The 13,228-nt window shown below is 39.0% G+C and overlaps 1 protein-coding gene across 1 annotated transcript; it reads right to left on the bottom strand.

Annotated features, from left to right (window-relative positions):
- Positions 1 to 8,353: 8,353 nt before the first annotated feature.
- On the bottom strand, positions 8,354 to 12,683 carry hormad1 (HORMA domain containing 1). The gene is made up of 15 exons (XM_056762262.1): positions 12,534 to 12,683; positions 12,363 to 12,423; positions 12,093 to 12,237; positions 11,941 to 12,001; positions 11,833 to 11,869; positions 11,683 to 11,703; positions 11,546 to 11,572; positions 11,346 to 11,413; positions 11,027 to 11,178; positions 10,654 to 10,811; positions 10,436 to 10,528; positions 10,292 to 10,343; positions 10,040 to 10,134; positions 9,888 to 9,968; positions 8,354 to 9,549 (listed from the first exon to the last, which is right to left on the bottom strand). Exons 2-15 carry the CDS (start codon positions 12,393 to 12,395, stop codon positions 9,469 to 9,471), a joined length of 1,104 nt encoding a protein of 367 aa, XP_056618240.1. The 5' UTR covers positions 12,396 to 12,423; positions 12,534 to 12,683; the 3' UTR covers positions 8,354 to 9,468.
- Between the last annotated feature and the right edge of the window lie 545 nt (positions 12,684 to 13,228).

The raw sequence follows: 13,228 nt of genomic DNA, 5'->3' as shown, positions 1-13,228 counted from the left end.
TATATATAACACTGTATGTTTAATATAGAGTAGTAATCAAAGCAGTGGTATTTCAATATTTTACATGCTATACACAGCACTTAAATTCGATTTGAGATAATTAAATTTGACAAACGAATTTGACAACAAAGTAGCATTGCAGTTTCTATTTTAGCGACATTACGTGTAACAAGAATAATGCAATTTGTTATGATCAAAAAGAAGATTTTAAAAATGTATAATCTTTTTAAATACTTCAGCAAAATTTTGTTTTTAAAAAACTCTTTGGACTAGGCCTTTTCCAAATAAAAGAAGATTTGGCAATTACTGTCAACAGCAAACTATCAAACAATTCCAGTCTTACAATGCAAAAAATCTTGCCTCCTGACTCCAAATAACACTGAACATACACTTGACATTGCTTATGATTCTGCCCATACATTTCCAAGACTCCCTCATTCTAACTAAAGCACACAACAACACCAGTGCACTCCCACTCAGGTGCATTAAAACCTGCAGAAATTAGCAAATTAAAAACACATGATGCAAACATCAATGCAAATCAATGATCTGCTCTTTGGTCCATGCAAAACAGTTGCATCCTCATCTGTATAGGAGTGTGCTGGTTTGAGGGTCTCACAGCATTGTTTATGAGTTTACAATAACCTGTGATCTTGCCAATGGTACATCCAGTTTAATAAAAGCTTTGTGGGTGGGTGGAGGCTTTGCTGTGCTGTCGGTTAGCATCCTTTTCCCTGCCCCTCTCTTTTATTTTTCCCCATTTCTCTTTCTCTCTTCGTTCCTCTCTGCGGGTGTGAAAGTACATGCATCTGCAACCTCCATCTTCTCTTCTTTTCGTCACGTGTTCCACAAAGCATAGAAGTCCCACAGATTTTTCCATTTCGTGAATCCCTCCATGTCCCGTCTCCCCCACTACATCCATGCGATTTTTCTTGTTTTCACTGCTTCTTCTCTGTCCAGTGATGTGGTGTCTTCCCTGTCTCAGCGCGTGTGTGGCTAGACTCTGTTTCTGTCTCTGCTCTTTTTAATCAGCATGTTAATAAGAAAGGTAACTAATCAATACGTTCGATGGCCTGGCGATTGATACCATCTCAGTCTCCCTCCCCTCTCTATTTGAGACACACTCACACATTTAAGTGCAAGCTGTAGTGAGATACATACAATACACGCATTGATTATTTTTGCTTGAAAATGTATGTGAATTTATAATTAAGTAATTTTCCAGAACAAAACATTCAAATCCTACTAACATTTTTAAGGGCTTCGCAGTGGAAAATGTCTGAAAAGAATAAATATTTCACAAAAGTTCATTCAATTTCGAGCATGTATAATAAACTATAGTTTATTACAAGTTTTCTGTCAACTCGAAGGGGATGATCGCTTGTCTCGTTACAAAGCACGTAGCCATACTTTTGTATCCAACATCAGCACCCAAAGTAAAAATATATCTTAGCGAGTATGTGTGTTCCCTGCTGCAGGGTATGGTCATTAATACAAATGGCCTTCCATCCAACAAGGTGGAAAGAGAAAAATGGCAAAGGATAAAAATAATTCCCCTCACAGAAAGTGTTTGGGGAAAAACATTAAACACACAAACACTGAGTGGCCTTTCAAAGCTGATAGTCTACAGACCTGCAGACTTGCCCTTCACGGATGCTTCTCTGTAATCTTTGCACAGCGAAGGTGCTGTAAGGTTTCCATGTGGTTGACTCTCCTCCACCACCAATACCACCACTATAACTGTTTGCATGTTATGCTGTGATTTTTGAGGTTAAAGAAATGCTTATTTATTTTACAACATAAAGCGTTGACTTACCCAGTCTCATGTGGCTTATTTACATGCTTAGAATTATTAATGACTAATTGAAAAAACCTAAGTGCCATGTTCCAGAAAACTCTGATATGGCAGAAGGCCTATCATATTTCTGGCGCTGATGCAAGGTTGTGTTTCAGCTCACAGCTTTCTCTGTGGCGTGTGTGTGGGTGTCCCTTGGGAGGTTTAGAGTGACCACTGCCCCCTGACCCCCTCCCGTCACCCCACAACCCGAACATCCATCCGAAATGCTCCAGTCACCTAGCAACGGAGGCCTGCTAGTCAGAGGTCAAAGACCAGGGGCTATCACAGATATTACACACAATCTAACAACCCCTAATCTATATATTCCCAGTGATTCAACACAATTTTGTAAAAATTATGCTATAAACTATATTCAGATGGAGTAGAAGGGAATCTAACACTTTTTCTACACCGGACGCGCCGCATCCATGTGTGGGTACAATTTTAAATACTAATTGTTTCTAATGAGTTTCCAATGTCTTTTATAGTGTCGCGTCTTGCAGGTCGCGTCAGGTGTAATTTTATGTGCTTGACTTTAAGCAGGTGTGGATGCACAAGAACCAAAAAAGTATAATGAGCACCTCAGCACGAAAACGTCAAAGTCTCGGGGATAAATAAATGACATTCTTCTGTGCACGTGCACCGTTGACGGTGAAATCTCTTCCTTTGTTATCCCTTGAATGACAACAAAGGGCAACGATGACCATTCCATTTCGTCCAATCAAGCAAAGGTCACTGACCTCTGACCTCAGTTGACCAAGAAGGGAGGATGGGCACGATCCAATCACCTTAAACAGTCCGAGGCAGCACGTCAGGGTGGAAGGGTTATGAAAAAGGGGGTGGAGGAATAGGATCGCGGGATGGATGAAAGAAATGGATGGGAGCCTGCAGATGCAGTGTTTAATCTGTGTCATGCAGAACTTTGGAGAGACGAAAAGGAGCAAAAAGATTCACCGCTTTTTCTGGCAGTAAAATGCGATGATATGCACTTACTGTACATGACATCATCCAGGGGGAGCTGAATCATAATTTCTGATTCCTGAACATAAAGCATCTCAGCATGAATGACACATGAGGGCTCAATTATGATCTGATGACATCTGATGTACAAAGTCTTTTCCTGTAACAGATATTAAACAAAAAAGTTAAATGAAGTATAAAGATAAAAATCTTAAAGGCCAGCTGCTCTGACACAAAAATGCTCAAAGATCAAGCAACTGTCGCTCCTTTAATAAAATCCTATTGAAAAGACAACTCAGCACACACACACACACAGATGGTTGGTCAGCACGTGCCCGAAGGAGGGCAGATGAGTGACCCTCAGCTGGATACTATGGCCAGGTCAGTGACACTAAATCCCTTCTTTCAGGCCAGCTGCTACTAGTTCTGTGCTAATGGTAACTCCCCTAACACACACACACACACACACACACCCTAAGGCCCCCTCAATCTGCCTACACTGACCAGTGAAAAGGCAGGGGATGGGGTGGGGTGGAGGACAGCTGGACACTCGCCACTCTCTTGCCTCCTCGGGGGGTGTCGTATGTATACATGTAAGTTTAAAAGAAAGTGTGGAGCTTGAGGTGGGGTAAATAGCCTGGTGTGGATAAGAGCATTAAGAGAAACAAGAAGGGAAGAAAATGGTCCTGAATGCCTGGTGCACATAGACCCCACACCAAGTGAGGGATGACAGCTGGATTGGACACCTTTTAGCCTTGTATACTTTTTCATATATGCACTGTAAAATTGCTTTTGGAAAGTGTATTTAGCCTATACATTGATTAATATGTGTTTACTTTTCCCTCATTTGATACTTTTCCCTGCTTTTTTAGTTAATATTCAATATGTAAGCACTGTGGCAAAGTTGCCTGAACCGTGTAAATATGCCGTTCTGTGGTGTCCCATAAGCATGAAAAATCACAGCTCAGAAAAAAAATCACAGATCAAAGCAGATGAAAACGTCAACAATCTCACGACTGAGCTCAGTTTAGCCAAGTATGCAATAATAAGACAATAGTACTGAGGATCTCTAAATGAGATCAAACATGAGTCAATCAGATCTCCTGAGCTAAGAATGAGCAACCTATGAGCAATAACATTTTCTCTGGGGTGCTAAAATAACTAAAATTATTTGTGAACAAAACACATACAAATGTTTTAGATTGTATAGGTAAAATTTATTGTATTTGTGTAATTCTATAATAAATGTTTACATTTATATGAAGATATGAATATGTATTATTATAATATTATTATTATTATTATTACAATAGCATTTTTATTCATTTTATTTATTGTAGACTTGGCAAATCTGAGCCAAGTATGTGACATTGAGGTCTCATTAAGAATTCTGGCTCTACTGCATCTACAGAGAAATATCTGAGATGCAGGAGACTTCAGCAAAAGTTTCCATTTGCTCTCCATTTAATCTCATCAGTGTCTATAAGAGAAACAATTATAGAGATTTAAAGGAAACCAAATTACAGAAATAATGCAGAGAGCACATCTGTGATTTATCTTCTGGGAACCTACGCCGTTTAATATTGCAGTCACCGTTTTGTGCCGCATAGCATAACACTGACTGCTTACAGTGCGGCGGGTTAGCGTACTGGCTACAGTTAAATCAGTGTGTACAGACCCCAGCAACTGCAGGGCTAGCACAGGTCCAATGGTCCACAGCTCCAGGCTGTCCAGTACCATGGGTCGGGCTGAGCCAGACAGTCAATAAATCAATAGGTCACTCATGCACACACATGCACACGTCACTGCAGGGCTCAGAGGCCACATGAAACTACCATTGATTGAAGGGGGTAGGGAATGCACCGACCGTCCGTGCTGTGTATGTGTGTAAGGTTATGGGGCTCGCCTCAATTCTCTGCGCTGCTAAAGGGAGTTCAAAATGGACCCTGCAATACTTAAACATTTAAACACATACAAACATACACATTGCAGAGGATAGAGATCTTAGTCCGTCGATATCTTTCTGTCACAGCTTAAAACTCACAATCCCAGTAAACTAATGAGTGTCTCTCTCACACAACATCTTTATATAGAATAATACATTTTAAAGATGTAGATCTTCTAAAGAGGCAACGTGACCAGGTTAATTATACACTTCTGCATGTTATTTCATGTTTAGCTCCTTGAGTGTTATCAATATTCACACAGATAACACATTTGAGGATTTTTTGGAGTCAAGTTCTATGGCTTCTTGTGTTAAGTTGTCTGCTGATCCTCTCTTTGTTGCAGTGTTTTGCTCACTCATGCACTCATTGAAAAAAGCTTTAGCTCGCTCTCTTTTATGACCTCATCAAGTTAACGGCCACAGCATTGAACATGTTTGCTTGACCTGCAAATTGGGGTCAACGCAAAGTAAAGCCCCGTACACTTGTGCAAAGAACACAGGCAAATAGTGGCCGCTGAAACTCAAATAGGGTACAGCTCCAAAATCATACAGTATGTGTTTTTTCAGAAAGCAATTGAAAATCATATTTTCTAATTGACAACATTCCAGATGCACATAGTATTCACACGATGCACACAAATAATACTCACGGATGGCACTTTAACCAGCACACGCTGGCAGGGACTAGCTCAAGGTGGCAGGGAGTAGGAGACAGGTGTAAATAAACGGCGGGGCTCTGTCCTTGCTCGGCGAGTTGCCATGGAAACGGCTGATAGAGCATCCTATCGATCTCACTGTCCAGTCTGAATTGTGCAGCCACTGAACCCAGGTTTTTTCTCTGTGTGGTGACGGGTGTGGATCAATACCTGATATTGTATGCCTCTTTTGCCTCGCGTCTCTCATGGCCTCCGTAATAGTGGTAATGATAGTGAGAGGGGAGGAAAAAGAAGAGGAAAAACACTGAAACAATGATAAATACACAGCTGGATGTATTTGGTCACACGTGAAAAGGAAAATCTACAGTTCCTCTACGAACCGAAAGCCACTCTCGAAAACAATAGAGTCGGCATGTGGCCTGTCACTGTCCAGAATTCCTAGGAAATCTACAGCCAGCTGACGGGATCCACAGCGCATGCCAGTTTCCCCAGCATTCGAAATGTCCCATCTGATTTTCTCACACATCTCCTTCTCTGCATATGCGAACAGCCACACACCATTTGCCTAATGCGATACTATTTCCTCTAACAATTTCTTTGACACAAATCAGAACAACCAGAAGGGCAGGCTACAGCGATTCAGCAAACGCTTGTGAAGAAGAGCGAGGCATGGTGAAGGACCTGCGGGAGCTCGTTTAAATCTGGCCTGAGGGATCCCTCCAGCTACGGGTCACGGTTGGAGTCACAGCACACTGGATTTAAAGGTGGGGCTCCTTAAGGTGCCTCTGTTGCCCCGAGGCACAGTCATCACAATTCCTGCAGTGCTGGAAATGAAAGCGGAGCCAAGGACAAAGGCCCTTTCCTTGCTTATGGCCACTGCTCAGAAAAATTACTCAAATGATTGAGATGTCGGTTACATCTTTCTTTTTGGCTCTCTCCTCCGCCCAACACCTCAGTGTTTACCTGTATGGCATACATACAGTATATACGGTCAAATGATGAAGTATTAAAATTGCAAATGAAGATACAACACACATAGCCTACAATTTTGCATATAGATGGTTTCAGCGGCAACAACATAAACAATCTTTATGTGAACAAACTCAACTTCCAATAGACTTACGCACTGGTTTTAATTTAATTTAATACAATTAATATACAATAAAATATTATCATACATTATTATATTATAAATGAAGTATACAACAAATTGTCTAATCACAAAAAAATATTATAATACATTATTTTAATATATATATATATATATATATATATATATATATATATATAAAATAAATTGTTATATTATAGCCAAACACAGACTGGAAGTTAACTTTGGGCCATGCGTGTGAGTCCGATGAAACTGCTATTCAAAACAGTGGTCTAAATTTTTGAGACTGTACCATTTTTTTGTGGAGACAAGTATTTACAATCTTATGAATATAAACGCTCATGATAACTGATTATGCCAAAACATGAAATAACAAACATATGCTTATTTGCAGCATTATGTGTCATTGGGGAGGCCATGATCTCTGGAGACTCAAGCAGCTTTAACTTTTTTGTTTATGCAGCGCCGAGCTCTGTACAGCGGTACAAATGTAAATCTACAGTTTGCTCCACGGAGAGGATGTTTGAGGAGGAGCGGAGTGGCTGCCCTCGCATCCCTGCGAGATGAAAACACATCCACTCCGAGAGGCGCATGAGCTACTGGGGCAGAAGTCAGCCGCGTTGGGGTTGGGCATGTGGGAGAGAGGAATGATTGAGGGAAATTTTTCTCTGCCTCCAGCGCTCTGCATATGTTGTGAGAGTGAGAGCCTGGAGTGAACTTGGCAGCACACTTCAAAACTTTATGGAGCAGACGTGCACGCTGCATCTTAATTCAAGCCGTGTCTTGATTTGTGATTTCAGATTCACAGAATTTGTCAGTTGCGGTGCCTAGACTTTATTCTGAAGTACTTGGCTCTCCAATATGAGATATAACTCGCCTACGTCTTAAAGAATAGTTTTTGATTGGCTTCAGTTTGCTCTGAAAGCACTTGGATTAATCATAGATGATGTTGATCACATACAGATGGAGTTTCTAGCTGTGTAGATGGATAAGTAAGTTTCACCTTAGGCCAGATTACATAAGCACGTATGTGTTTGTTATCTATGAGTCATTGATTGTGCTGCGGAATTTACAAGAGAATATCTTAAACTTTACAAACTTTGTTAAGCTTCTTTTTTTATATACAGTATACTCAATATGGTGAATAATTACTGACACAAATTTTTTCTTGCATTATCAAGTACTAATTGTACTGTACAATGAAACTCATTGTTCCTGGATTTGTGGGTGGGCAGCTTCTGTATTCAACTCAAGGTCCACGTTAGTGAGCCACTCCTGTCCAGGAGCTCATTCACTTCACAGTCAATAGTTATTTATCATCCAACATATTAGCGATTGCAGTGTCGATATGAAGTCCAGCACTGAAATTAGTCAGTGCCAAGTCTGTAACTACAGCCCAAGGTCAGACACACACTCCATTGACAGGAGTGATGGTCTGCAGATCACAGGCACATACATCCAGCCCAAGGTCAAGTGTACGCTACTGCTATTTCAGAAGGAACACATGTGTAAAACACTCTGTCATGTTGAGAGACGCCAAGCCCAGAATCAGCTGACCTCTGCGATGCATTTTATCTTTAGTTTTGGATAGAATATGGAAAATCAATATAGTAATTAATATATGGTCAAATGGGTATGATCAACAACTGAATAATAAGAAAATTTTATATTTTAAAGTTTGAAATTTAAAAAATATATGCACATGATATGAATGCAGCAATGAACAAAAATAAATAAAGGGAAAGCACCAAAAAAATACATATTTTGTATTTCATCTTTTAATTACAACCAAACACTCTTTTGTATTTAAAAAATATATATAAAACTTTATCCTGTTTGAACCCTTTTGTTGGTTTTCTTTTCAAACTGTAAAAAGTATGCTGAAAGGATTAGTTGCTAAACTGAAGAATTGCTAATCAGCAGCAAAACATTTTCTACCCTTCTGGCAAGGTCAGGGGATCACAGTCCCCTGCTAAATGTCCAAAGCTCCCCCTCTCAGAAGCCCTCAGGCTTAATATCAGCCCCCCCTCCATACATACACAACCTGACAGTAGCTAGAACAGCTTTTTACACAATTCAATTGCTTGGTCTGAACCCAAGTACAACTCCCTACCCTCCTCTGCCAAGCTGTACATCTCCATGAGTAAAGGCCGAATCGCGTTCATAACATCTCTCACACAAAACAACAAATTAAAATCTTAACTATAGCAGATTTAGGTCCACAACAACAGCTGCAGTGTGCAAGTGCTCTAACCTCTCATAGGAGCTTCTAAAGTCACAGATCACAGAGACAGATCTGGTCCAAAAGACTGAAATTACAGATCCGGAAGTGAGTTTGAGATATGGGATGGGAACACATTTGTCTTTTGCCAACTTCTTAGTACACATGGACCATGAATCAAATGACAAATATCTAGTGTGGAATAGTAAAATGTACAGATAAAGTTCTTCTCTGAGGTTAAAAATATTAATTTGTGTATTCCTCTAGAAACATATTCAAAAATATTTTTTTAATTTATCTGTCAGCTTTAAGCACAGCTAGCAAATTGTCAGCTGTTAATACATATGATTGTTGTTCTTTTAGAATCTTATTTCAATGCAGTTGTAACAGGATTAATCCTTTTTTTCCATCACGCAATGTGTTTGCTGCCATCTAGTGGGCTAATAGAAACTTTAAATGTTGACTAACATCCAGCAATGCACTCTTCTAGCACTCAGATATGACTTTATTAAAAATTTATCTGATAGACAATAACAATTAGAAAAATTAACAAAATGTGAAACATACGATTTTGTGCACTCATCATACACACTCTTCAACTATAAATCTTGTTTTGTTTTGTCTACTTAACCTTGTGCAATGCATTTTGTCAACTGAATAGATCAAACAAAATAAAACTACAAACCATCAAGCATGCGGTAGTATGTTGCTGTATGTACTGTCAGTGTGTTAGTAGTTTTATTTGGGTACACTGAATTTGCGTCTCTTCGGTGCAGATGGCTGAGGATCTTGGCTTAATGGGAACTCAAACTTTGAGATCTACATAGAGAAAAAGTTTATTTTGGTGTGGTGCACTACAGTTCATGAAAACAAGAACACTTTGAAAACAACCTGATTTAAAAGTCATGACCACATCTGTTTACACAACACTTTCCTGGCTGTACACAACGCTTTCCTCACATGATAATGACACTATACAAATAAGGCTTAAATTTTAAAACAGAATACATAAGAGATGGCATCAATCCGGTCCAACTAACATGACAACACACACATGCCATGAACCGTAGTTTATGTATGTAATGAATACAGGCAAATGTCTATTCTATATTAACTGTAAATGAACACATTAGTGTAGATTTTTTTTATGTTTCTACCTGTGGCTCGAAGATGCATCCACTCCGGGTCTTCCTTCTGTCCATCCTAAGATCAGCTGTTTTTTTTACCAGATTGTCCATCTGAAACACACATCATGTACTTGTACACTAGCTCCTCGCACACATGCTAGTACAGAAGACTAGTGAACTACCTGTCCATGCGGTGTGTTCTTCTGTGTTTCCGTTTTATTTGTTGTAAGAACCACTTTGTTATTTCTGTGAGCCTGTTGTGAGCTCTCTGGAGCCTCTGTAAATTACAGAACTCAAATGGTTATTGCACCCAAACCAACAAATACGTGATGCAAAACAGACAGTCACATGAGTAACATGAATCAACATAAAGCATATTATGGTTGTTGCTACGGTTGCTAAGAGTTTCCTTCATGCCAAAGTGTATCATCAACCTGAGTTTTCAACGCCAGCATCAGTGATGACATTCTCTTTCATTATGTGCTCCTGTAAGCAGAAAAGGCCATCTAAGATTAAACTCAGATGTTGTACAGGTAAACCTACAAACGTAGAAAATAAAGAAATCCTTGCTAACTAACCTGCTGAAGAGAGGTTTCAGACATCACTTCATCCTCAAACTTCAAAGACCATTTGGTACTTGCACACACCGCCACATCGTCGTCAGCATCTACCTGTTTACATATACAAACACGTGTATTTGATGTTGGGGCTGTCAATAACACCACTGGTTTACATCAGTGATGTGATATCTTATGTCCAGACAGATCAATTGTGTCTGGCTGCTCTCCTATCCCACCGGCTCAAGTCTCTTTCGCTCAGTCGTGACGTTCATTCTAAGACTGTGAAAAGGTGTGACCACCTCTCCCATGGTCAGATTCACTGGTTCCCTCTCAAATACCAATGTCCCACTGTCATCTTCCTTAAAGCCAGGTGGCTGATACTCCTGAGGGGTCACTTCAACAGAAATTAGACAACAGGGACTATTAGTTTGTCTTCCAAATGAAAGGCTGGAGAGGGCGGGGGTTGTATGTGTTCATTTTTGACACCAAGTTACACTTACTGACAGAACAACATTGAACTGATCTTTACATAAGACATGGTTTGAAAGTACACAATATACAAGAAATTGTGAAAACATGGTATGTAGCATAAAGCTGTCTTAGATTTACCATGATCATAGTAAAAGAGTTTCATATTGAGGCAGACGTTGTCAGGCAACGTGCCAAGGTTCTGCATGAGCATGTAAAGTTTGCGCACAAGCAGTGTGCTAGATTTCTGTGTGTTGTCACAGGCCATTTTAGTCATACTCTGACCATTTTTGCTGGAAACAAAGAACACACATATGTTTTCAAAAGCAGAAAACAACAAATCATGCTATTACAAAAAATGCATTCTGATGCTTATGTCATCTTAAAACAGCACAATACTGTTATCTATGGAATACGTTTAGAAAACCAGTCGGATTGACATATCTAAATGATATGTCACCTCTCAAAGTCCATCTGAGGTCCCTTCTCTGTGTACTTGATTTTGAACTGGTAACATTCAGTGACTTTCTGCAACTCAAAAGTAAAGCATCAAGTAAAAAAAGGTCTTTGATACTTCAGTTAGTCAGAGTGAATTTATTTGTATATTTTAAGCAGTGTTAAGCAAGAGGGAGAGAATATTTTAAACTAAAAAACAATCACCTGTGGATTGTCTGGATCACAGTAAATCTACAAGAGATATCAAATACATTTTATAGGTTATATAAACTTTTATCCTATTGCAACCATATTCACTTTAAGTCAACAATCCTGTTTTTAATCCTGCAGTTAATACTCACTGACAGAATAACCATGCGCAGCTAAAAAACAAATACACAAACAAAAACAAAAACAGATGCATAAGGTAAAATATCCAAAAACACAGATGATTATTATTTAAACAATAGAAAACTGTAGACTTATAAACGAGTATAAAATTACAGACTTACATATCCTCTTTGAAGTGCATCAAAACATCCCTGCAACCTAAAGAAGTGGAGATGAAATACTGTTCTGCTCCTAGTTTAATGGCACATAGTAAGCCTCCAAATACCTACCAATGCACGATCTGTTGAGCCCCAGGGCAACTTTGCTCTCGTAGAATCAGGACTTTTAGTTCTGAGGAAAAACACACACAAAGAATACAACTACTTTTGCCATTAGTGGGTATGGATTTCTGTTGCTTGGTCCACTTTTGAGTCACTTTTACCTCCAACATATTTACTTCCATAGGCCTTTTCTGGGAAAAGTCCTCTCAGGTAAGTGATGCTTGAGACAGCAATGGCTAGAAGTTTCTTCACAAGCACCAGAGATTGTTGTTCCGTTGTCACCACATCTGGCAACATCTGGCAGCTCTGAAAAACACGTTCAGTTAGTTTTTCCACCTCAGGGTGAGGCTAGCGAAATGTGTTGCTAAATTTACTGAAATGCCAACAGAGACTTCAAGTAACCTAGTAACTTTAACATAAAATGTCTTTACCTTGAGAGAGCACATTTTTTGTTCACATGCCATGGTGATTGTGACAGACTGTCAACCACGTCTGAGTAGACAAAAAACAAAAATTAGCATCTGCAGAAACAAGGAGCGTTTCTGAGTTCATTTAATTTTTTTAAATCAGAGTTAAATGCGCGCGATTTTCAATTCTCTTACCAGATGACAGACCAGCAATAATTATCTATAAAGATTGTAAAATAAATATACATATATTCTAAATGACTATATCAGTAATGATCTGCCTCATATCAACGTTTTCTTCTCTTTCGCTTATTGTCATCAACTGGTCGAATGCGCGAGATTCCCGCGTTGAACTCCTTTCCACGTGACGTCACGCCAGAAAAAACCAAGATAGCTTTGTTTAACTTTTTTATTAAAATGCAAAATATCTCATTGCATACGTTTTATTGCTTATATAGTTACAACGCATATTAATTAAACGATTTATAATTACTGTAACAATTAACAAAATAATTGTCTTTTGAGTCCCGTCAAACCTTGGTAACTGGTTACGTTACAGTAATTGTTGAACGTTACCAAAATTATAAGATTGTTGGGGTGTTGTTATTAACATAATTACATAGATAATAATAATAGCATAAATGCCTTGCATTGAAGTAAGCCTTGTTATTATTTTTCAAGTATATATGTTATTTTCTTTATAACAATATTGTCAAGGACCCTTAATATAAACTAAAATCGTTTTTATTTATTAGAAATGTTTATTATGGAGTGTGCTCGCAAAACATTGTAGACGGTTATTGGTCACAAATTCTTAAAAATCTACTGGCGGATCAATCCGTCAATCAAATCTCAAACCAGATGCCTATTGGCTTCCCTACTCGTGACCG

The sequence above is a fragment of the Triplophysa dalaica genome, chromosome 12, assembly GCF_015846415.1.
Source record: "Triplophysa dalaica isolate WHDGS20190420 chromosome 12, ASM1584641v1, whole genome shotgun sequence".
NCBI lineage: Eukaryota > Metazoa > Chordata > Actinopteri > Cypriniformes > Nemacheilidae > Triplophysa > Triplophysa dalaica.
This window is presented reverse-complemented; position numbering and strand designations above follow the sequence as displayed.